Below are 23,915 nucleotides of genomic sequence, written 5' to 3' on the forward strand. Positions count from 1 at the left end.
GGGATGATGATTAGAAGACAGATAATGCGGCACAAGCTTTTTAAGACTTCTGTGGTTGAGGGCAAAAAAGGAAGAAAAGGGATCAAGAAAATATGGATATGAATCCAGTCAACTTCAGCCCTTTCTTCCCTGCAGTTGGGAACATTAACGTACAGAAATCCTTAGATAAAACTAAATTCCTCTTAGTGATCTGAAAAGGAGAAAACTTTGAGAACACTACATTTCACTCAACATTAAATGTTTAAGAAAGCACACTTGATTAAGGAACCCAAACTACCTTTATTCTGCTTCTGATAAATGCCCTCAGAAACACCAATGAGTTTGTCAGTGCACTCTCATTAAGCTCCCTCTTTTCTTACCAAGGGAGGTAAGAAAGTCTCCTTCCTAAGCTAGCATCTTTCTTACCTGTCTCAGGATGAATTCTCACCGTTCTTCCAGTTAGATTGGAGTTTTGGATACCAGGGATCTGCATCCCAACCCCCTACTGCCCCAGGATCCAACTGGGTTTACATTCCCACATCTTACACATCTGGAGACTGGGGACAAATGCTCCCTCTTAAAAGCTGAAACAAATAATGATATTGAAAAAATATACATGCGTTTAGTCTTATGTGGGGGATTTCTTAAGATCATGTCAAAGAGCTGAGCTGGTTTCCTCAGGGTTCCTTAGTCTTTGTGTAACTCTAGGTATAAAGTCTTCCTGCATCTGATGTGGTAGCATTTATTAGCATTGGATTAGTTGTCATTGGACTTTGAACAGCCAGACGGGATGTGAATACGTACACCAGGTAGCCAAAGGTAAGCTCAGGCTACTGTCTTCACATGGATAATGTGCTCACCACACCAGGTGCTGGTAGGGAAGATCCTGCGACTTACTTTCATTCTTCAGTGATCTGGACTATTCTATCATTCCTTGCTAGTTCCCCCATGCCGTAGGAAAAGCGGAGGGGGCATTTGTGCATGTAAGTAGTATGTGGAAAATCAAGGGCAAATGAATAGCCATCAGATGATATAATCTACATTCTCACTGAAAAGCCAAAGTGAAAATGACACAAGTTGTGAACCATCCATCAACCACGTCAGCTAGCGCAGGTTGAATTTAACTCAGATGCATTTGGCGGCAGTAGAGATAATGCCTGAGTCGGAGCCTGACTATGGGTTTAGCTACTGGTGTAACTCTGTCTTGTGGGCAGCTATTCCTGGAATAAAATAAGTTACTTCTGGCATATGAACCCCAATCCACTCCCGGTCAGCATGCACAGCACAGCAGTGGAGCGGTGCTGCTGTAACCCGGTTACGCCATCACACCAGCCCGTCCCTGCTTTGACAATGAGTCTGAAGCAGCACTGGGACAGAGATGGCACCCGAGTGGTCTTTCGCATTGCCAGCTGGCCAGAAGCAGACACCAGCCTTCTGCTAAGGCTCCAGTTTGCAACTACTGCAACCAACAGCTTGGAGAAACAGCCTGATGCAGAGAAAACCAGAACAACTAAACAGAAGACCACCTTTGTGAAGGAGTCACTCCAGAACGGCCAGAGGCCTTCAGCGAGGCCTGCGTTCAGCAGGGCCCATTGCAAACCACTCTCCCTCTTCCTCTCCTCTCGCTTATTTAATGCAGCCTGCAGTAGAGCAAACGCTTTTCTAGGTATTTCCAGCCTCCTGACTGACAGCTTGCGATTGTCACATGAGGGGTTATTACACCCCTTGGCATTAGCCAGGGGGACTATATTTAGCAGGCAGGACAGAAACGGAGGTAGAGCTTTCGGCTCAGTGCGCCACAACCCTCTGTTACTCACAGATTCGGTCACTTTTCGGCACTCTCATTAAAGCATTTGGCTAGCAAACTCTGCTTTCCTCTTCAGAAACACCGGTATCCCCCGGTAATATACTGGAGTACTGTTTTATCCTGGGGTGGGGAGCAGGAGAGCACACCTTGCACAGAGTCATTCATCAGGGCAGCGTTAACTGAGGGGACATCCCCGAGAGTCAAGTTAGAATCTTGCAGGAGAAAGCAAAGCTTGCTAAGATACACTGAAAACTACCAAGAAGCAAAATAAGGGCTGCAAGAATCTAGGCCTAATTTGGGCATCAACTACAATTTAGTTTGGCCTGAGCCTGATCTGGTGCAAAATAACATTTGCAGTTCTACAGAAGCTGGAGCTAGTACTTTGTTTTTATTGCCTTCTCTCTCCATAACTTTGGTTCATGTTTCTAGGTCAAACTGCCACTTCGTGCAAACAATTCAAGCATGCTTCCGAAGGCCTCTTGGAGCACAGCGCTGCCACAACCCTGCTCCTCAGGCAGGACCTACTCTCCTCTGCTTTCCACCATAACGCAGAGCACAGCTTGTGCTTACCTTGGAGCACAGGAGGATGGGGAGAACATCACTCACCTCATTTCTGGCAGAAGCATACACAAAATAGTTTTTGTGATGTGTAACAGTTTTTCTGCGTGTGTAAACAATAGCCATATCAGGTTGTTGTCCTGTACATATTCAGTATTACAAGCCTCCTCCCAACATAAAAAAACCCAACCACCGAGGAATCTTCTAAAAAATGTCCCTAGGATACGGAAGTCTTAACTTCTTAGCTTTGCCAAAAAAACCCCACAAAACCCTAACATCATGCAATAATTTGAATCCAAAAACTTAAGTTCTGGAGGGGGCCTTTGTGTTAAGACTTGTAAAGAAGCTACAAAAGCCAGCAAAATTGTGGGCTACAGTTTTATCAGCCCCTTTCAGTGCTTCCAATCATACACCAGAGAGATTCCTTAGTGGACACAGTCACCGCTTGAGTATTTTTTGGTAATCTCCCCAAGCTTCATTCTCCACTTTCCTTCACAGTATTTGTGAAATTAATTGCTTTTCCCTACATTTAGTAAAGACCCTTCTCAGCACTACAGTAAGAATAGCAAACTTGTTGCCTGCTGCTGTCTCCTCTTCCTCTCTGTCCCTTTCTTTTTACGGCTGTTGCCTCCAAGTATAGTATTTGAGACTCCACCAGGGATCAAGAGACACAGATTTAGTTTTGAAGACTTCATCTAGCAGAGTGAGGGGAAAAAATTAATTACTTTTTAAATTTAATTTTGCTTCTTTGAAAATAAGCTTTCCCTATCTCCTCTCAAATTGCTCCTTTTTGCAGTGGTATGCTAAAGATTAGAGCTTGAAAAGATCCTTTTGAGAAACTAGTGACACTGTTAGAAAAAAAAACCTGTCACCAAATTGGCTGTCAATATTGTACACAAGTCAAATGACTACTATGAACAGTCCAGTGAGTACATATCCTAGTATCAAACTTCAGTACAGTTTTGATGGCAACAGCAATTATTTTAGTATTTGGCAGCTGAATTTGTCATGAATTAGTGCCAAAATAAAAAGCAAACCAGTCATAGGTAGCTGCAGACTTAAGACCGTAGCTGTACCCTTTAATTACTACCTCACCCAGAAGCGTTCTCCCTCCAGAAATAGTTTTAAGTTTATGCACTTACTTAGAATGGATTCACATAGTATGTGCCAACTATATTTTGTTAGCGTTACTGATGTCCATACTGGAGGAAGAGTTCATAACACCAATCTTATTCTCACACCTATGCTTCAAGAAATCAATTTCAGTTAGTCTAAAGGTAGTTGTGAAAATATGCTCAGTCTTTCTGAACTACTTTGACAGCTCTATGAAAGGCCAAGATTAACAATTTTGAGTGATGAACAGTAAATGAGACTGGCACCTGCACATATAATAGAAAAGAATAAACTACTTCCTTGCAGTCAACAAGTTCACTAAAGAGAGAGATAGGATACAGTGATATACTTAAGCAGTCTGCAGTTACTAAAGGTATTTTGCATGTCATTCAATAAATCAGGAGAGTAGTTTCTGTTTTGTACCAGATTTCCTTATGAGAGTTTTGAAAATAAATCTGAACAAAATGATCCGAGAAGGACAATCTGAGGTTGATTATCCCCAAATTCTACCCAAGAAGAGTGTAGGCTAGTGAGAGGTGTTTCACCTGCATTTTAACACCAAATTTAAGCCTATCTACATAGATCCTGGTTTATTTCTTCTGCTTACAGATAACACCAACTATTTCTCTTTCTAGCTCTGGTTGTAGGAGTAACACAGAGAAGGGAAAGTTATTGTGGAGGGGAAAGATTTTTTTATTCAAAGTTCACATCTCTAAGCTGTATTGTAACATATTCTGGGAAGCAGGCAGCTATTTTCCCTGGAAGTTTTCCCAATCTGTATTTACAACGCACAAAGCACATGCTTGTTTAAAGTTGCTTCGAACACAATCTACTGCTTTCCAGAATATTAGACCAAAGGCCATAGTAAGTACTCTAACAACTGGTACACTGAAGCTTATTGCTTTTGCTTCTTCTGCCTTATAATTTTTTTTTTTTTGAGACATGTATTGCCACACCCATTTTCCTTTTTGAATCTGGTCTTTAAAAACTGATTGAAAAGAAAAAAAAAAATCACACTCAGGAAGGGCTATATATTCAGGATTCTTTCTCTAAATTATCAGGTTGATCAACATTTTATAATTCAGAGGGAGGTAAATGAAAAACTTGTCAACAGTTCAGCATGTTAAATTTACCTGGCTCGCTCTAATGAGAGAATGTTTTACCTGGATTATGGTCAAAAATATATTTCAAAATTGCCATTTACAAGTATGAACTTACAACTCCAGGGCACGCAGCATACCTGGTATACTGTTCAAGTTTTTCCATAGGAATGAGTGCACATCCTTTCACATACCACATGACTGAAATCAGTGACTGGAAGTAATAACAGGCCTAACATACAAACCCATTAGGAGAGTATGTAAAAGTTTCAGTAGTTAACCTTACTCTTCCACAGTTTTCTGAGTTTTAATACTGACTGTTGATTTACTGTAACAGTATTCACCATCATACCTAGAGACATCAAAGTTACTTCAGCTGAACAAAGTCTTTGAACGCCCTCGTCATACTGAACAGAGATCTTACAAGACGGAATGCATTTTCTAACTTTTTAAAAACAAAAATATTTAAGCCATTTGCAAAAACAATTTACAACTGCCAAAAACATCAGGTACACCGATATATGCATTATGCAGCATGCATTTTCACACCAGGAAAACAGAGCTTTGGGGGAAAAAAAAAAACCAACCCTCTAAAACCTAGATTACTCAGGTATACTTCTATGGTAACAACACTAACAGAGATAACGAGTCATCATTTTACCTAAGAATTACACAAAACATTTGTCATCTTTCAAATATTTTATTTTAGTACTCTTAAATATGTTTTAATACAACAAAGATATAAAACAATATATTAATTCAATCTGAGTTTAGAATCAAAACAATATTTACTTATTTACAGTACTCACTTTAAACTTCACTGGCATACCTTCTAGCCATTAGGTAATACTATTTTCTCTGTCGGAACAAAATTGAAGTAACTGTTCAGTGTGAAAAGCCATGTTTCTACATCCTTATTATGTTAAGTACCATGTACAATGCAGTTTGTCATTTCTCACATTTGACAAATTTATCATATTTGACAAACTGAATTGAAAAAGCAAAACTAAGTTACAGTTAGTCTTTCTAACTACGCAGTCACTGGGCTAATAGCTCAGGTTATTGTGCTCCACATTTATCATCTTAATTTGTTACACACCTGTTACAAACTGGCTTTAAAAATGTGCATGTCAATGAATTATGTACATAATACTCACTGCAAATTTCTTAAGATACAAACAGTCAGTATGCAGGATACCACTATATGGTAAGTTCAGTGTTCACAATAATATAGTGTTATAGGGGTTGTGAGGGGTTTTTTGGTGTTTTTCTTCATATAATGAACAAGACATCAGTAGGTTCACTCCAAAGGACTTTTTTTTCCCCAGAAATACTGTTTCAATTAGAATAGTGACAACGTCAAAGATACATCAGAAATAGTAATCTGTATGAATCACCAGTGGTCTATCAATTAACCCTTGATTGATATAAAGTCTACATACACAAAACAATTCAGAGGGTAAGCTGGCTCACTGCTAGGACTTCTGCCAAACATACTTCCATCCTGCCAAGATGATGATGGTTTCTGTAGTTACAGGCCAAGTTTCTATAGAAGTATCCTAGATTATTCAAAAACCCCAGAAAAATCAATATTGTCTGTGTATTACTGCAAATTCTCCCCAGCTCTTCAGTAGAAACTCCATGGGCAGGATGAAAAACTATCACAGTCGTTATAGGCTACTTTTGTTATACTGCAGGTCCACAAAACCTGCTTTTTTTTCCCCCCTAAGATATCTGCTATTTCTTCAAATGCATATTTAATGATTAAGACTCAGCTCCACAATAGTTTTGGTGCTTGAAAACCTAGTGGGCTTCCATACATCAAAAAACTAGCTAAATAGTCATGAACAACTGTAGCACTAAAGTATGCAAGGACTGCTTAAAAAAACCCAAGGAGATGTTAACTGTTGCAAAAGACTTGTACGGATGTCCAAGTTCAACCCTTCCCTCTTTCCCTTTAATACTCTTTGGCACTACATGGGACACAGCCATACAGAAAAGAAGATTATAGGAACCTGTGCTTTTATCCTCATTGAAGGGTTTCAATACTTCTCAATAACCTTATTTAACTTGCTTGCATCAAAAAATAACTTTTTTTCTTTTCAAATAATTTAACTGACTCTTGCTTCTTAAAGCAGCTAACTATCAAGGTTTTATTTTGATGCTTTTTTTTTTTTTTTAAACAGATTTATTCTCTCAGAACCCAGTTAAGTAATAATTTCTTTGAAATTCTACTAGAATGTTTTCTTCTATAGTAGATTGGGGGGGGTGGGGGGGAGAAATCAGGGAAAACCAAAAAGAAAGTGACATTACCTATTCCCCTTACTGTAGCAGTATATCACACTCAGCATGCACTTGGCCTTATCCAAGAAAACACTTAAACTAAAATGGTAATCCTCACTGAAGTCAGGAGTATTTAGTGATTTGCTTAAAGTTAAGCATATAATTGCTTCATCACAGGCAGTATACTTACAGTATCCAATTCTTGCTAGTGTTGGACATTTAACTAGTTCAGGACTATCTACATTTCTGTACCAACACTTTGCATGTTATCTTGTTTGCCAGAGGGCATGAAGATAATTAGTATATATGGAAGCTTTCTATATCATTATTCAAGAACAGTTGGAGAAACCGTGCTTCAAGATCCTTCCATAAGCTTTTGTCAGTGTAGTCAGAATTTGCTAAAAAATACATCTACGGAAGTCTAATTTCTGTATGCAGGTGTAATGTCATAAAACCACTAGTTTAAGGGATCTTCCAGAAAGGAAAAACTAAAGGTAAGAAGTAGTTTAGGAACGCTATTATAAGAAGCTGTGTCATAAGGTACAACAAAAAAAAAAAAAGGAAGGGAGAATGCCTATGTGTCTATCACTTTCAGGTATGTGCATATATATCCCCAAACTGATAATAATACGGAAGAGCTCAAGACTATTTTCAAGTCTCAAATATTACTAGATTTGCTAAGCTACCAAAAAAATTTGGCCCTCCCCTTCTTTTTTATACCCAGAATTATTCAGTTAAGACTTTTCTACTTGATTAGTTTGTGCACTTTGTAGTACTAAACTAATGTTGTTAGACACTTCCTGACATTATGCAGTAATTCATTCATTACTCTGTTTTCAGATTATGTGTGCGCTGCCACAGAAGATGACTTTGCACAAAATAGGTACAGCAAGTTAAAGGTCAGCAAAAAGACTGGTGCATGTACATAAGGGAGAAGGACAACCCTGAATGTACTTAGCATTAAATCCAAGGCCCAAAGATACCCTGCTGCCTTTACTTAAGAGTGCTTGTCGGCAGCAGAGAAGCAGCAAAATGCTTTTAAAACACTGACTCTTTAAAAAGGAGGTACAGAATTTTAAGCCTGTCAGTTACTCGCAACTTGTTTCCATCTAATTAACAATAAAGCTTACATTACCAACTTTACAGACTGACCTGTGCTCTTTTGTATGAGATCGGATTTTTCTATCTTCTATCAATTTCAAGCCTTCCTCTTGCACATTTATAGACAGACAAAATGAACTTCCAAAATAGAAAAGGACAATTATCCTGACAATATTTTAACCTGCTTCAATGCTCACAAAACCAACCTCTGTATATTACATCTTGACTCAGATATACAGCATCAAGGGAAACAGCACAAAAGAACAAACTTTCCTTTAAAAAACACTGATAGGCAATGCTGATTTAAAACATAGGTTTACTTAACAGAATTTGAAAAATTAAATTAGAGCAAAGAGAGAAGCCTTATGTTTCAAAGTATATGAACTTCATTTAAAAAAAGTAGTATTGAAATGATAGCTTTACTTTATGTAAACATTGTTACACTGGGCTGTACTCAAAAATTCTTCTGCATGTCTTAAGTTGCAAAATAATTTTTCCATTTAGACACAGCTGTGCCAGTTAGCACTGCCATGGTTCTTTTCAGAATCAACAGCTTTGCAGTTTAGTTGCTTACCTCTCCACATGTTTTAACTCAGAATACAATCCTACACATACTGAGAACAGATGCTTTCCTATAGTTTAAAAAACAGCATCCATAACTGTGTGTGCATTGCAACGGCAAATATAAATTAGCAAATAGAGCTCTTTGATTATAGTCTCAAGAGGAATGTTCAAATTGCCTTTCTGAAATCAGAAAGAACAGCAAATTAAAAGTCTTTAAATCTTTCAGATTATTTTCTCCTTTTTTTCCGTAAGTGTAAGCATACTCCCCCAATTTGGATGGCAAGAGCCATTAGGCTGCGGGTGATTAAACAATACAGTATTCTACCTGCAATTTTGCTAAAAAATTGGAATGTTACAAATACAAAAGTCTGCAGAATAGTACAATGTATGTGTGCTCAATACAGTTGGCAGAGATACTCTAAGATGCGCAATTCCTCTGTGGAATAGGAGCTAAATTAAGTTACAAAAGTAATACACTACAAAGAGCTGAAGATAGTCAAGTTAGTACAATCCAGGTTTATAAAAGGAACACAATATAGAGAGGAGTAGCCCACAGTAGGGTACAAGCCTCCAAATACAAAACCACCTTGCAAAATTCCAAAGGGATTCTTTTCCATGCAAACCTAAGTACACTGTGGCCATTAAGTTGGCTTGTACGAAGCTGGAAATGCTTCATGTAATTTTCCAAGTCTGACTTACACTACCTTTTGCACATACCACCGATTCTGAAATGGCAATAACCAAATTAAAAGGTGTATACCATTTTTATGATTTGCACCTTTTACCTATGAATTTTCATTTAGCATAAATCTAATTTCAAGTCTCTACAGCCAGCGTTAGTATTGTCCCCTTACAAACCACTGCGTAAGAGATCACCAACTGTGTGAGCCTTGCTTACACATTATGGACTCGGAGTGTTGGTTTGGGGTTTTTGGAGGTGTTTTGTTGTGGGTTTGTTGTTTTTTTTTAAACGACTAAAAGTCAACTGCTTATGGTACTTTTATGTTTCAGTGTAGCAAAAGAGCAACTTAAATTAAGAACTAGTCTCTTTTCATACTTTGTAAAAGAACATATACTGTGTGTGTTTATATATATATAAACAAATATACTGTGCATATATATCCAGAGATATTCACCATATTGTTGACACCAGAGTGCTAAAACATACATCAATATGAGCACTATTTCCAATACTCACTATTATTACTTTTCCTGAAAGAGTTACTACATGCATTTTCCCCATCCATTTATGGGACAGTAAGATATATGGAGATAACTGTTCTGGTTTTCCAATGTTAAAGAGCTGTTCCTACAAAAAGCATGCACAGGTTTGGGTATAAAGCAATTAAAACCACACAAGTTATTTTGTGGCTTTAAACTCACTAAAGCTAAATTAACTTTACTTTCAGTGGATGTAGCATTTACTTTAACTCATTTATTTAAACACAAAAGGGAAAACTTCCAAGTGCTAGAACAACCATATAGACAACTGATAGACTAGACTAAATAAGCTCTCATTAAAAAAACCATCATCACTGCATAGCCACAATGCAGACTTTCATTTTTGGCAACCTGTACGCAGACCATTTATACTGTCAAATAACAAGTCTTAAAGTATAATTGACAGTTAAGAGACCCTTTTAGCAAGGAGCTATACTGCTTTCCTTATTATGACACAGTACTCCTCAATCTTCCAGTATAGAGTTTGTGTTGAAAATTACATTTATGACTGTTTTAAAAGAAAGTCTTCATGAAGTTCTGATTTTTCAGTCAGTATATGTAAAGGCTGGCATGTCAGGCAATGGAGATTATTTGGACCTGTAAAGGGTATAATATATTCAGTACAAGCACATATTTGAGGTTAAAGTTACTTAAACATTCACATAGAACCTTACCAAGGATAACAGTATTCTGGTTCATATTCATGGTTCATTGATAGCCTTTACCAGTTCCTGCATTTTTTTCTATTTTAGCAACAAGAAAATAAAACACATTCCTGTGAAGTATGGGAACCCCATTTTATGGCTAAGAATCTAAGAAACAAGACAAGGAGGAGGAGATCACGGAGGGAAAAGTGTTACTTTACATGCCCCCTCAGCTAGCCTTGTAGGATCTTAGTCATAACGCTTCATAAAAATCTGAAGTGTCCCTCAGGCTCTTCAGCCAATCAATCTTTTCAGTATAGTAGGTTTTGAAAAGGGCCAGCAATACTCATTGGGAACAGTACCATTAACATTGCATTCAAAAAAAGAAAACATTGGAAACCAGATCCTTGCTCTCCTACTCTGTTGATATGCTCTAGTATTAGCCAACGTATGGTAATACAAAAAGAGTCTTGTAGTGATGTAAAAGGCAATGAAGACATCAATAGAATAATGTTCATGTGCAGCCAAAATGAAGAAGATTCCAAAGAGATTCAGGACCCAGGACAAGGTGTGCAAGAAGTTCCAGCTCCTTGGCGTATCTAGGAGAAAACAGAAAGTGACTAACCTTGAATGTCTCAAAAATCTGGGTCATTACAAAATCCAGGCCTAGACATTGCAAATTTTTATACAGATTTTTCATCCAAAAATGTGATGAAGTTATTGTCTTCATCTGGAAATATTGTTTAAATCTACAGGTCCAATAAATCCAATGAAAACAACCACACAACTTATAAATGCCTATCACTTCATGACTTCTTTTACAAATGCAGCTATTATATGTTTCTGGATTAACAGAGCATCCTAAAATGGTTTAGGACCATGCAAAGCAGAATTTTTTGTTCAACTAACTTCTTTTAATGAAAATCATGCCTTTTCCATGTAATAAGAAGGGGAAAAACGTCATAAAGCATACATTACTGTTATCACTCCATTGTAGGTAAACTCAAACTAATTATCTTCGCTTGCTATATAATGTATCAAATTACACTTTGTATTTACAGAAGAGCAGTATTTTTTCATATATTCTCACTCATTACAAGGTTTGGTATTTTGGCTTTATGGATTATATTAAACGTACAGCCACCCAGCCGGGTATTTTGTCTGATAGGGGTCAGTGGCAGATACCTAGGGAAGTGTATAGGAACAGACAATCATAAATATCTTCCCTGGTATTCTGCCAGTAGCAAGCTAGAAAGTCTTTCTAATTTTCTTGGCTCACGTGTTCTTTCAAATGTGCCCTATTCATCCTTCCATTAATGTAGGTGGTGCTGCTCCTTTCCTGTCTGCAAGTGAACTGTCATGAACCTGAGAAAGAGCACAGCAACCTGAATTTGTATTTGTTTGCTTAAATGTTACACTCTGAACTTTTTGAGGAGGTCAAGCAGCAGATATTCTTAATACTTAGGGACATTTAAGTATTTACACTCTGTACTTACATTCTGTGACAAAGAAGTTGAGCATGGTCAGGACAACAGTGTGGCCACTGAACATATAATCTCCACACGTATGTACTCCAGTCAGAGTCATTCCAAAGCCACTCCATATTGCAAATGCCCGCTGGAGTTTTGCCCAAACATTGCCATACAACTAAAAGACAGTGACATTAACCTTTAGTAAGCTCCAACCCCACTGCCAGAACAGTATGTCCTTAAAGTGAGCTGTATAGCACCATGTATGTTTAATAACATTTATCATGTCTGGTCTTCTATTAAAATGCAGGTTAGCACATCTTTGAATTTTATTGTGGCAGTGAGTCACATTAGTAACTACAATTACTAATTGTATTCATCAAACCTCTGATGAATACTGGAATTTAGAGCAAGTATTTTGTTGCAAGTGATTTACATACAGAGTCTGAAACCTTTTTTTGAATGTATTCAACCTCCCAATGTGTCATTGTCAAGCTTCCAATATATTCAGCTCAAACCTCTTCTAACTAAAAGTTAGGATAAAACCATAAAATCCCATGTTCTATGGAATATTCCTTATTAGAAGTGGTAAAATAAAAATAGGGGTGGGTTTTTTTTCCAAACCATGCATCCAACAAGGCAAAGAAGCGATTACTCCACTTTCAGCCTTTCGTTATTAAGTCAGTATCTTAAGTGCACCCTTCTCTGATGTATTCTCTTCGGTTTACATTGTGAAATATTCTGAACACCCTTCCCCAAGCAACTATCTGTTCTCCAAAGTGGCAAGTGCTTCTAAGACCCCTAAGGATGCCTGCCTACATAATGGCAACTAATGAAGGGGTGTGGAAGGGAATAGGGGAGAAACAACACTGATCTTACAAACACACATCTAACATTATGGTCACAACAATCTTAAATAAAATTTAAGAAAATCAAAAAACTAAAAAAGTAAACAGGAAAAATAATTTAAAAGATTTTAAGTTTTCACCTTTCCAGTACACTGCAAGTGCTGGCCTGGCACAGAGAGTGAGGTAACAAACATTGTAATGCAACGTAATAAGAATACTGTCCCCATGAGGCTGCACAGCCTTCGCAGAAGTATAGATCTGGAAAAAATACATAGGAACTGATTGCAAGAATCCTAATATACTGTATTTTTAAATCAGGAAAAGTTATGATAAAACATTTCCCCCCACCCCAACTTAATCCCATGAAGTCCCTTCACCATTGCTGCAAGTTTCACAGCAGAAATTATTTTTTTTTAAAGTAGTACTGTAAAGGTATGGTTCCACATGACAGGGCGAGACACTGCAGCAAGCTTACTGTCACCAAAAGGTACAACCCCACTCCTCTGCAACTACACTTGTACTAGGCTTTGGCACTCAGGCCTTCTGTTGGCAAACTGGTAAAAAATCAACAAACCCATGAAAATTTAACTTACTGATGCACACAAAAGGGTTTTCTACCCTTCAGTGACAGCAAGCTGCTAGGGTGGCTCAGTCATCCCATGGAATTTCATTCTCATAGGATTTTATTATTTATACACAAAATTGTTACAGTATGAGAGTATATACTGACAACTCGTAAGTTCTGAAGGAAATTACATGTAAATCTGGTAGAAAAGTAAATTCAGATTACGCCTTTGTAAGATTCACAAGTCACCATTCTTGATTAAATCCTCCCTAATCCATTTTAAACAGGGACATATTAGAAGCTTACAAGTTTCTTAGTAAATGGAAAGCCTTAAACAATCATCATTAATTCTTGTTACAGTCCTTTCTCTGAATCAAAGTACCAGTTAATTTGAATTTTATATACTGTACCTGTGTTTGTGAAGCAGAAGAACCAACAGCCAAATGTAGCAAAGAATTACGCCACATACTTCAGTCATAGCAAAAGCCCATGGTATCCTAGGGACGCTAAAAAAAAGGATGAAGCAAGAAAGTTAACTTACAATACAAAGGCTTAATTTTTCTTTCTAGCCTCAGTATTTAGAATAAAGGCATATAAAGTTCTAACTAAAAAACTAACTTGCATTAATCTGACCACAGTTTAAACTACAACCAAAAACTATTTTGTTAGACTGAATTAAATAGAACTTGAATTTCATTATTATAAAGGAGACAATGTAATTAAAAATTATTTTCAGCAGACATTTACACAGAATTCACTAAGTCAAAGAAAATCTCTAGTATGCTCTCTTAATTTACAGGTGTGATTTACTAACAGGATGTGTTCCTCTACCATTGTTTCCCAACAACCTTTTTCATTCCGACACAAACTTGCATCATGTCAATTATGCTGCTTATGCTTGTAAGAATGCCATGTCAACACAATTAATGAAATGCTGCAAATCTTAAAATCCTAAATACTTGTAATGAAGCAGAACTGCACAGAAAAGTGTTAGGAAAACTAAAAAGTGTTTTCAAAGTTAGATTTCAATGATAATCACTATATGCAAACCTTTTAGCCTTGCTTGTCAAAAAATTTAAGACTTTCTTGCACACATATAGTACCTATAACAATTTCCACTCTGCAATTTCACCAAAATACAGATCGACAGATTTCAAGAGAGGCTGCTCCTCGTAGTTTTGTGTTCCCCTTGATACAAAGGAGTAGCAGAGCGCTGCTCAAATGCTATCTGCGTAATAATCCCCTGGCATTGTTTTGTGAGCTGCTGCTTTCTGACCTCCCCCATCCTCCTGCCCACTGAATACCATGGTAGTGCGCTGGGAACAAAATCCAGTAACGTCATAGCTCCCGTGCTCTCTTCCTATCTGCTGGATGTGGTCCATCCTTGCTGAGTTTTACCTAAATTTATGGGGGATCCTGCACACTTACTCAAAAGATTAGACCCCTACTGACCTCACAAAAACCATTAATGAAAATAGAAATTACTGGCAGGAATAAGGAGACCACAAAGACTGAAATCTTGAACAGTTTATCTTGTCTTTTAAAACTCTCTAGGCAGTAAGTTCTCTATGGTGCAAGTACATTTGCTCAAAGGGAGCTTTTATCCCCCATTAAATCTCTACTCACTGAGTAGAATTTCACCTTTGCTACTGTGTCTCTCTTCTGCCTGAAGTGGAATATTTTCTTTAAAAAACAAGCAGGTGCCTTGTAAGTCATGACAGTGTTTTAGTACACAGACACTCTATGTTTAAAGAAGATGCTGGTCTATTCAGTCTGCTTCAGAGTTTCCCTAAACCATCTTCAACAAGTTGACAGTGGGGAGACAGCATAAATACAGTATCAATGCTATTCCCTTTCAACTTCCTTATTCACTGGCAGACCAAAATATTCCTTCATCAAATTTTTTTCTATATCAAGACATGTTAAGCTTCATAGCAGCATCTGGATTTGAGAAAAAGCATATGGCTGCTTATCTATGCCAGCTGACCATCACCCTTTTTACTAGAATGAGAGGATGGACAAATTAATTCCTGTGTTGTGATTAGGTAAAAATGTAGATTTAAATATATAACAACAGCTCAATTTATTTTCCCCTGAGAAGACTAAATCTCTGCATCTAACTGATGCACATTTCAACCTTAGTGGAAGGGTTTACTACACTGTAATTACTATTTTGTAGAGGCATCTTCAAGAGCATATGAAACTTTGAGAATGAAGAAAAGACAGCCTATACTTTAACCATCAAGTTACTGGTTTGTTTTAAAAGAAAATTTCTTACCTATCTAGAAATATGTCTGGTAGAGGTGGATATGTTTGCATGTCAGGTACACGCTCATGTACTATAACCATAACGAATGATGTAAAGCCAAACACTATGAAGACATACACACAACTTAAAACCGTCTTCCAATACTCTGGGTCCAGTCTTCGGGTAGAGTGTTTGTTTTTTCCATTTGCATATTGATACTGATCACCATTCAGGTCAGTAATTGGTCCATCACAGTCCCGAGGTACTTCACCATTACAAAACCAATCTGTACCCTGTAGCGACCCAACACTTGCGCATGCTGTGCCAACATGACTATCGCTGTTGTAACCCAGCTCTTCTAGGACATCAATATGTTGCTTCTGTAGTTTGCGTATGGACAACATTAGCCTTTTGATATCCCCCAGGACTTTGATTTCTAAAGGAGGGGAGCGTAAATCATACTCAGTAAGTGTCAGCAGTGTAATTCCATCCAGCCTGTGTCTATTGCACAGAACATCCACATATTCGCAGAAGCCTTCTTCCTTCAGCCACTTGGCCACGTTCTTGGTAGTCCAACGTCGAATGCAAAGCTGGTTATTGCCTGCCATCATCCTTCTCTATCCGCCAATAAAATTGACCTGTTACATATTGGAGAAAGAGACAAGACCTGAATGTTTAATGAAGATTACTGAAATGTCAGTGTATTTTGTGTGATTTTAGATGCTTAATTAGCCAAAGGCTTTTTATATAAGAGCCAGCTAAAAACCAGACATATAATTTATTAGGTAAGTAATAGAAAAATGCTTTTTAAAATGTTTTTTATTCAAGCAAAACTAAATTAAGATTATCTCACTTGTTCCTAAAAAGAAATTTAAAGCTACCAAGAAGTAGAATATTTCCTAGATGTACCCAGTCTACTTTTATTCTTTTGTCAAGAAAAAAAAAAAAAATTACACTAGGCAAGGAAAAAGAACGATTACTCTGTTTAAGTACCAGCTTAATGGTTAGTCTTTTCCACTGTCTGCAGTTCATAAACTAAGCAAGAAAGTATAGGCAGCAACCATGTAAAACTGAATTAAAGTTAAAGTAATATATTGCACGTTCAGTACATTCCACTGTTTTAAAATATATACTAAAGCTTTGGTGGCATGACATTTCCCACCCACCCTCCCAAGTAAACCTAAGACTAGGTATCTACAATAATATTGACCTGAGGCATCTTAGTTATACATTGATGGTGCAGCCATCACATTTCTATCATTGTTTGATCTCAGTAATTAAGATATATGCTTATTATATTGCGAATCCTTTAAAATATTCAGCTTTCAAAATAACATTACTAGAAATTAAGCATTAGCTTTAATTCTAAAGCATCTTCAAAAGCGATGTGGTAATAGATAACATAATAACACTCCAAAATGCGAAAAGATGTATTCTCTTCATACAGATTTCTCAATAATTGTTTTCTTGACTCAAGAATATTGTTTGAAGGAAGGCAAGACATCTCAGCAACATTTTAGTTACATGGAGGTGACAATTCACCAGAACAACTTAGTACAGCCACCAGAAAAAAAATTAACCACAGAATGTTACCTGGAATACATGAAAAAAACTTTGAAAGGCTACCAGTGATGTAAAAGTAATAAAAAGCTTATCCAATATTTAAGAACCACAGGAGTACAGAATGGATTTGTGCATAATTTATATTTGGTGGCTTATGTACAGCTACCATCTAAGAAACAGCTATAATTTTACAGCTCTTTTGTACTTGAAAAAACAATCTAATTAACTAGAATGTTTCAATCATGCCAACCAAATCTCAGAAAATACAAGACAGTACAATACACTAGTGCCACATACATCATTCAAGGTTTTCAGAATGAAAGCAAGGAAAGTCTATTTAATCTATTATTTAGTTTGTGTATATAGCAAACAGGTACTCAAACCCATAATGAATACTCAACATAAAGTTTTACATCGTTTTCAGGGGCACAGCTCTTCCACAAACAGAAGGTCTGTCCTTCTCACTTCTCTTTAAAGGAGGTACTATACCTATTGTTAGAAGTAGCTTTTATCATAATTATTGGATGCAACTTTTTCTTCCAGATTACATCTAATAAGAGCACACATTATTTTTTTCTACATCAGAGAAGATTCAATTTGTCCAACAAGATTTCTCAGCAGTACAAAAGAAATAGTTTAGAAGAAAAATGAATGCACAAATCAAAGTTGCCCTTCTAAAAGAATTAAGGGAGTGGTACTTCTGAAAATACTTCCTCTGGAGTTGACTGTATGTTAACAACATGTACTTAATGCATAGTTTTAACTTCTCAAAACTCCATATACAGTCAATATGTATATAAGCTTTAATCCCTTGGTTTAAGTAGTTGCCAAAACATCCACTACTAAAATACCTGTATTTACTATACTCATACTCTTCCTTCTCCACATAAAAGGGGGTATTTGCTCATTTCTATGTTATCTTACTCTTTTTTAAAGTCTTGCTCAAAACAACTGTAACAACTACGTTGCTCACACAGCTATTAACAAAAGAAATTATGACATTTCATTTATAATTAACGATCAATTAATTGGCCTTTTCTGTACTACATATTTTTATCTTACTCCAGTAAAACAAACAAACTTGAGTTGCTTATCAGGACTTCCAGCTTTCCTTACTCAGAAATACAGATGAAATACTGAAAAAAATTGCTCATCACAGTGTTTTTTATAACACTGTAATCATGACAAGTTTTCTAAAAGCAGTGAATTTCGACTCACCAAAAATACACTCAACTTACTGATTTGTCTTCTAACCAAAGCAACTTCTGAGGGCAAAGGCTGGAAACTTTCCCTAACCTATGAGAATTCTGTTCATTTGTCACAAGTCAAGTAGTCTAATACCAGCCTAGTGTTTCTTCATCTGGCATCGCAGGAATAAAAATCAACCCTTACATTACATGTAATAAAAGTGACCTTACAACACTGAGTAAGCACACCCATCAAAGGTCACTGCTGAATGGGCTGGACCTGGGAGAAAGTCTACATTAACCTTATGATGCACCTGATAGGACTTGCTGCTATTTTTCAATGCCATCACAGCCAAGACACTTAACCAACTGGAAAAGACAAAGAAATCAACAAAAGAAACAAGCACTTACACAAAACACAAACCATTCCACACAGTTGGTAGCTAATTTCGTTGCAACAGCAACAGTTGAGTTTTTGATGACAAGGCAATTTCTTTAAACTCGGAAGCTGCCTTCTCCTTCAGACTACTCATTTAGTGCCACTTTTGTAGTTTAAAGGGTAAAAAGCACTTTCCCTAATAATCTTAGCACCTGGAATGCAATACAGATCTCCATGCCCAACTGCTCCTGTTAATTTTTGAAGCTTAAGAGTGCTACATAACATTTCCAAGACTACCAGCCTGCAATGCAAAACTCAGTAGTGTAGCAGAAGAGACCAAGTCACCTGTACTTGCTTCTGAAAGAAAACAGCACTGGTAACTACTTTGCCTTCTACATTAATGGTTTTATTGCTGAAACCAAATAATGGATAACATTATTTAATAATGAATAACACGCATGAGTAACACAGAGCAAGCATAGACTTAAGCGTCAGAGGGCAAAATACGCTTTTCCCCTGACATCAGCAATGTCTGTAGCTAGCTACTTGATTACTTTCCTGCTACTGTGACTTTATATTTAGTCAACTCATCATCAGTATGTATCATGTGTCCCGTTTCCCTTTTTCCTTCCCCAGCCTTTCAATTAACAGCACAAAAACAACTGAGTATGAACTTCATGCGCATGTGTATAAGTATTTTTTTTAAAAGATAAATACTACTTTATGAGCCATAAACATTTCTACAATTTGGTTAGGGCATTTTAAAAAATGAGATGCCTCTAAGAGGCTGAGTATACCCTTAGCACAGTATTTTTCCTAAATGTATATTTAAATATGGAAAATTAATCTCTCTCAAAATGATTATCCACAATTCTATCATGCTTTCCTCTACTGAATTACTGCAAGTCAACCATTAAGTCCCTAACTCTCCTAGCATGCAGACTTGGAGGCAATATACTGAGGTAAAAATGTAGAAAGTTGAATATGATTATCACTACTCTAGCCAAAGAAAAGTAGCATTAATACCACACTAACATTAGGCTGCAATCTTGTTACGAAAACAAAACTTGCTTACACCAGAATCACAGCTGAAGGGTTAAATAAGATCCTAGTGATGTCCACGGCAGTTAGCAGAAAGCTGACTGCATTTGTTTATTCCAGACACACATGCAGAACTCTGCCAACACCATTACTGCTTCACCACCTGCCCTCATGTGCCTGGGAGAGCCCATGCTTCTCCTTGCTGTCATGCTTCTTGATGTTTTTCTCCAGCTAGGTTCAATTCTCACCATCCTTGAGAGGAATTTTAGGAAAGACACTGAAGAACTATCGGATCTCAAGTGATTTAACTTATGTTTCTCTGTGGAAGGTTTCAAGCTCAAGATTGAATATAGGCAATTCCAACTCAGCCCCTCCTTCACCGGGTCCGCTGGCCTAGGAGCACGACTTCTCACACCTCAGGGGAAAAGTTTTTCTGTACAACGGCTGCTGGTTCACAATGTGGACAAGACCCAGGTTTGAGGCCTTGGCTTCCCAGCACAAAAGCTCCATACGCAAAAACATGCGCTGAGCCACCCTGCAATAATAAGGCTACTGTCACATACCAACTTAGTACTGCTGTGCCGGAAAATGAACTTACAGCACTGCCTTGTTACACATCAAAAGCCTCGGATACTCTGCTGACTTGCATCAGAAGCTTGTCACTTGCTCTTCCTGAAAACTCTAAATTCTTCAGTGCTTATTTAAAGCAAATAGCACCAAAGGTTTCATTGCCATATACTACACAGTGACTTAATCCTTACCTTCTAAATGCCACCGTATATACTACAATATCTTGTAAACAACAGGAGAATAAGAACACTTGCAGAAATAATACATGATTTTTCAAGGGTTTTTTAATACAATAGCTACCATGCTATATATAAAACTGATTAAACACAGCAAAATGCCCACTGTGAGACTGAAAAATTGGGTCAGTATTTTCCTGAAGCAAGCATACAATAACTTCAAATGCAGAAATATTCCGGTAAAAATTGCATTCAGCTTTACTTCGTGACTTTGCTATCAGAATTGTTTCATAAAGATTTATAGTAAGTGAGATTATCAGCAGTATTTTAACCTTACTCAAAGGTCTTTGGGCTATTTACGAAGGTAAGATAAGAAATTTCATAAAGTAACAGTTGTTTAGTTTACTGTATGTCTTAGGTTTTAAACCACCAAGGAAGATGTGTTTTTCAAGAATTATTCATTGAAATGTTGCATTGTGGAAAATATTGAACCGATACTGTAAAATCAAAGATTAGGAGAGTCTTTCTGTTGGAACACCTCCATGCAAAACTGACAGCAGCTACTACAGAAAGTCCTGAAAGCTAAACATACTTGTCTTAAGAACCACTACATGCAGTTACATATTGCAGCAAGCCGAACAGAATACATACTGCTCCCTGACTTTTACACCTCATTAAACCAAATGGGTTGTACTATACTCAAGTGAACATTAAGAGCGGCTCAACTCCTAATCTGCTAACAAAACATTTTTTTATCCTACCACCATAATTCAAGGCACACACAAGTGATTTTTAAACAACTGATCAAGTACTCCACCACTTATCTTAGGATGTAATTCACAGTATTTAATTAATATTTGTACAAGATCTTGAACATTTCATATGCTAAATGTCAAGTGTCAAGGATTTTTTCCTCCAACTTCAAGAAATAGTACATCCATCTCGTAACAGAATGTTTGCTGCTCTTTATCCTTACACAACTTCGCAGTAAAACAATTCAGGTTTGCTTTCCCCCTTTTATTTCTTTCTTTTCTTCCCACACCCTCACCTTTGGATGGAAATCAGGGAAGACATGTACAAACTCTCCACCCAAATTAATACCAGAACAATATCTGAAGTGAAGTCATGTTTGTTCTTACTCTCCACAATCATTTACAACCTGATCTTTCTGGTCGAGTGAAAATCTAGGAGCCTTCCTCATTTTAGATGCATTAAAATAAATAAGATAAAAAACTTTTTAAAGTTATGTGATTATCAAATACACATTTATAATGTAATATGGTTTATGGCTATTAACCAGCTTAGTGGGCTGCAAAACTGAGCTCTCTGCAAAGAAAAGTGATAGTATAGAGCCTGAAAGATTGCAACTCCTAGGCCAACCTGTGTTTTCAATCGTATACTACCAAAAAAAAAACCCAACCAGCCAGCAAAAAGATCACATAGAATAGCAAACAAGATAATTTAAAATTCTTGCTCTTTACAAATCTACAGAACGTTTCCTTCACATCTAAGTAGCGCTTTTGCAACAAAAACTTACGAAACTTCCCAAAAAATTTCCTTCCACAGGGTATAAAAACCACTTTGCCCCAATCCTGCAAGCTAATTCCACCTTTTTTCTATATCACAGAAGGCAAAAGGAAGAACAAGACCATAGGCATTTCCTTACCTCTGATATCCAGCAAGAGGCACCCCCTACCAAATATGAGGAGCATTTAAATGCCAGGAAATGTCTTGCTGAGTTCTTGCCACTCCAGAGCACAGCATGATCAGCTGCTCTGTGGAGATGGCGCACACACACCGTGTCCAGCGGCACGAGGGAGCTCTGTGGAGATGGAGCACACTTAGAGCAAGTGGAATCTTCCATCAAGTCATCTTACAACGCAGAACGTCTGTCAGGTTTTTATAAAATGAATTTTGCAAACTGAAGCATCAAATACAAAACCACGAGACCACTTCAACTCCAGTTACAAACCAATAAATACGTGAACATTAAAACTGCCTCTCATTTGCCTCTTCTTCCATTAACTTACAGAGCTGAAAAAAAATCTACCCTTTTGAAGTATTATTTTTAAAGAACAGCAATCAGCAATCATTAAGTGAATAGTCTGAGAGGCACTAGCAATGTAGATTTGAGAGGCTGAGTGAATAACAGCTCCTGCAGTTTCAACTTTCTAAATACGCTCAAGCCTTAAACTCTCACAAAAATCTGTCTTACACAGGCAGACTCCTCCATTTAATCCTGAAACTCGAACAGCACGCATGCAAACCAGTAACAGCACTTCTCCATGCTGCCTTGCTAATTATCAAATCCTACATGCCCAAAAACTTTTTTACTCAGAACTAAATACTTTGCCCTCAGAAAACCCACCGGTTTTACACCACTGGCAGAGAAAACAGTAAGATAGCTGAGTATCTGTTTTGACCTGGTACGACTGTTTTGACGTCTAACTGCAGGACTGACACAAAGCACAAGGACTCGGCATCACTGCTAGAAACGATCCGTTTCCCGTGAAGGCTGCCACAGGAACGAGAAACCAAAAGATTTCCCTCTCCTGCCAGACCCGCTATACGGAAGCACAGTGCAGCACGCCTGCCGCACACCCGGTATTTCACCCACTCTGCCTCAGCACACCGCGATCCTGCCGCCTCCCCGACAAACACGCTCACACCCTGCCTGCTAGTGAGGCTTTTTTCCTCCTTGATCATCGCTGAAGTAGAGAATTTACGAAGTTCAGAACGAAATCGACACACCCAGGCACAAAAACTAAAATAACTCCATCCTCCCCACGGCACACGAAATGGCACGAGCGAGAAGCACCCATCATTTTTAGTCTCCGAGCAGACTGGTTTCCTCAAAAGCTGGCACCGAAACCCCGGCGGTGCGCCGCCCGGAGCCTGCCAGCCACCGGGGTGACGGCCCGACCTCAAGCGAGGTGTCCACGAAAGACACGCGCGTTAATTACGGTGGAGCGGATTTCAGTGCCAACAGACAACACAAGAGGCTTTCCCGCCCTCCTGCCGCAGTTGAAGCCGTTCTCCTCCAACGCAGCCGCTGGAGTGAAGCAGCCCGTTCCATCCCGAGACCCGCGGAGCCCGCCCGCAGCCCGGGGCGCAGGCAGGCCGCCCCCGGCCCCGCCGCGGCAGGGGCAGCGCCCGGGGACCCGGCCGCTCGGCGGCGGGCTGCCAAAGCCGGGGCGGCGCTCCACGTCCCCGGCCGGCAGCGAGCGGCCCCTGCGGCCCCGGGCACCGCGCTCCGCTGCGGGGCGACGCACGACCCCCACGGGGAAGAGGGAAGGAGGGGAGGGGAGGGGAAGGGAAGGCCCCCCCACCCCGCACCGCCTCACCTGCCGCCGCGGCAGCAGCACTAAGTGGCGGCGCCGCAGCGCCCGGCCCCGGGGCGACGGCGACAGCGGCGGCTCCTTCGCGCCCTCCCTCTCTCCAGCGGCGCCGGCGGCAGCGACCACCACCACCCCATCACCCGGCCGGAAGTGGCGGCCGG

At 38.5% G+C, this 23,915-nt stretch overlaps 1 protein-coding gene across 2 annotated transcripts; it reads right to left on the minus strand.

The window, feature by feature from the left end:
- Positions 1-6,848: 6,848 nt before the first annotated feature.
- On the minus strand, positions 6,849-23,793 carry SAMD8 (sterile alpha motif domain containing 8). Of its 2 annotated transcripts, none has more exons than XM_059821519.1 (6): positions 23,761-23,793; positions 15,531-16,138; positions 13,663-13,758; positions 12,828-12,945; positions 11,867-12,017; positions 6,849-10,969 (listed from the first exon to the last, which is right to left on the minus strand). In XM_059821519.1, exons 2-6 carry the CDS (start codon positions 16,109-16,111, stop codon positions 10,665-10,667), a joined length of 1,251 nt encoding a protein of 416 aa, XP_059677502.1. In that variant the 5' UTR covers positions 16,112-16,138; positions 23,761-23,793; the 3' UTR covers positions 6,849-10,664. The 2 variants fall into 2 exon arrangements, with proteins under 2 accessions (XP_059677502.1, XP_059677503.1); XM_059821520.1 differs by lacking the exon at positions 23,761-23,793 and adding an exon at positions 22,083-22,093.
- Positions 23,794-23,915: the final 122 nt, after the last annotated feature.

This window comes from Gavia stellata, chromosome 9 (assembly GCF_030936135.1).
Source record: "Gavia stellata isolate bGavSte3 chromosome 9, bGavSte3.hap2, whole genome shotgun sequence".
Classification (NCBI taxonomy): domain Eukaryota; kingdom Metazoa; phylum Chordata; class Aves; order Gaviiformes; family Gaviidae; genus Gavia; species Gavia stellata.

What these genes read in the sequence shown, in the direction of transcription:
- SAMD8 (XM_059821519.1), bottom strand. Translation starts at nt 16,111, where the DNA reads ATGATGGCAGGCAATAACCAGCTTTGCATTCGACGTTGGACTACCAAG. An exon ending in CCAGACATATTTCTAGATAG is followed by an intron (nt 13,759 to 15,530) that starts GTAAGAAATTTT and finishes CCTTTTTTTTAG; the next exon opens with CGTCCCTAGGATACCATGGG. An exon ending in ACTTGCAGTGTACTGGAAAG is followed by an intron (nt 12,018 to 12,827) that starts GTGAAAACTTAA and finishes ACTGTCTTTTAG; the next exon opens with TTGTATGGCAATGTTTGGGC.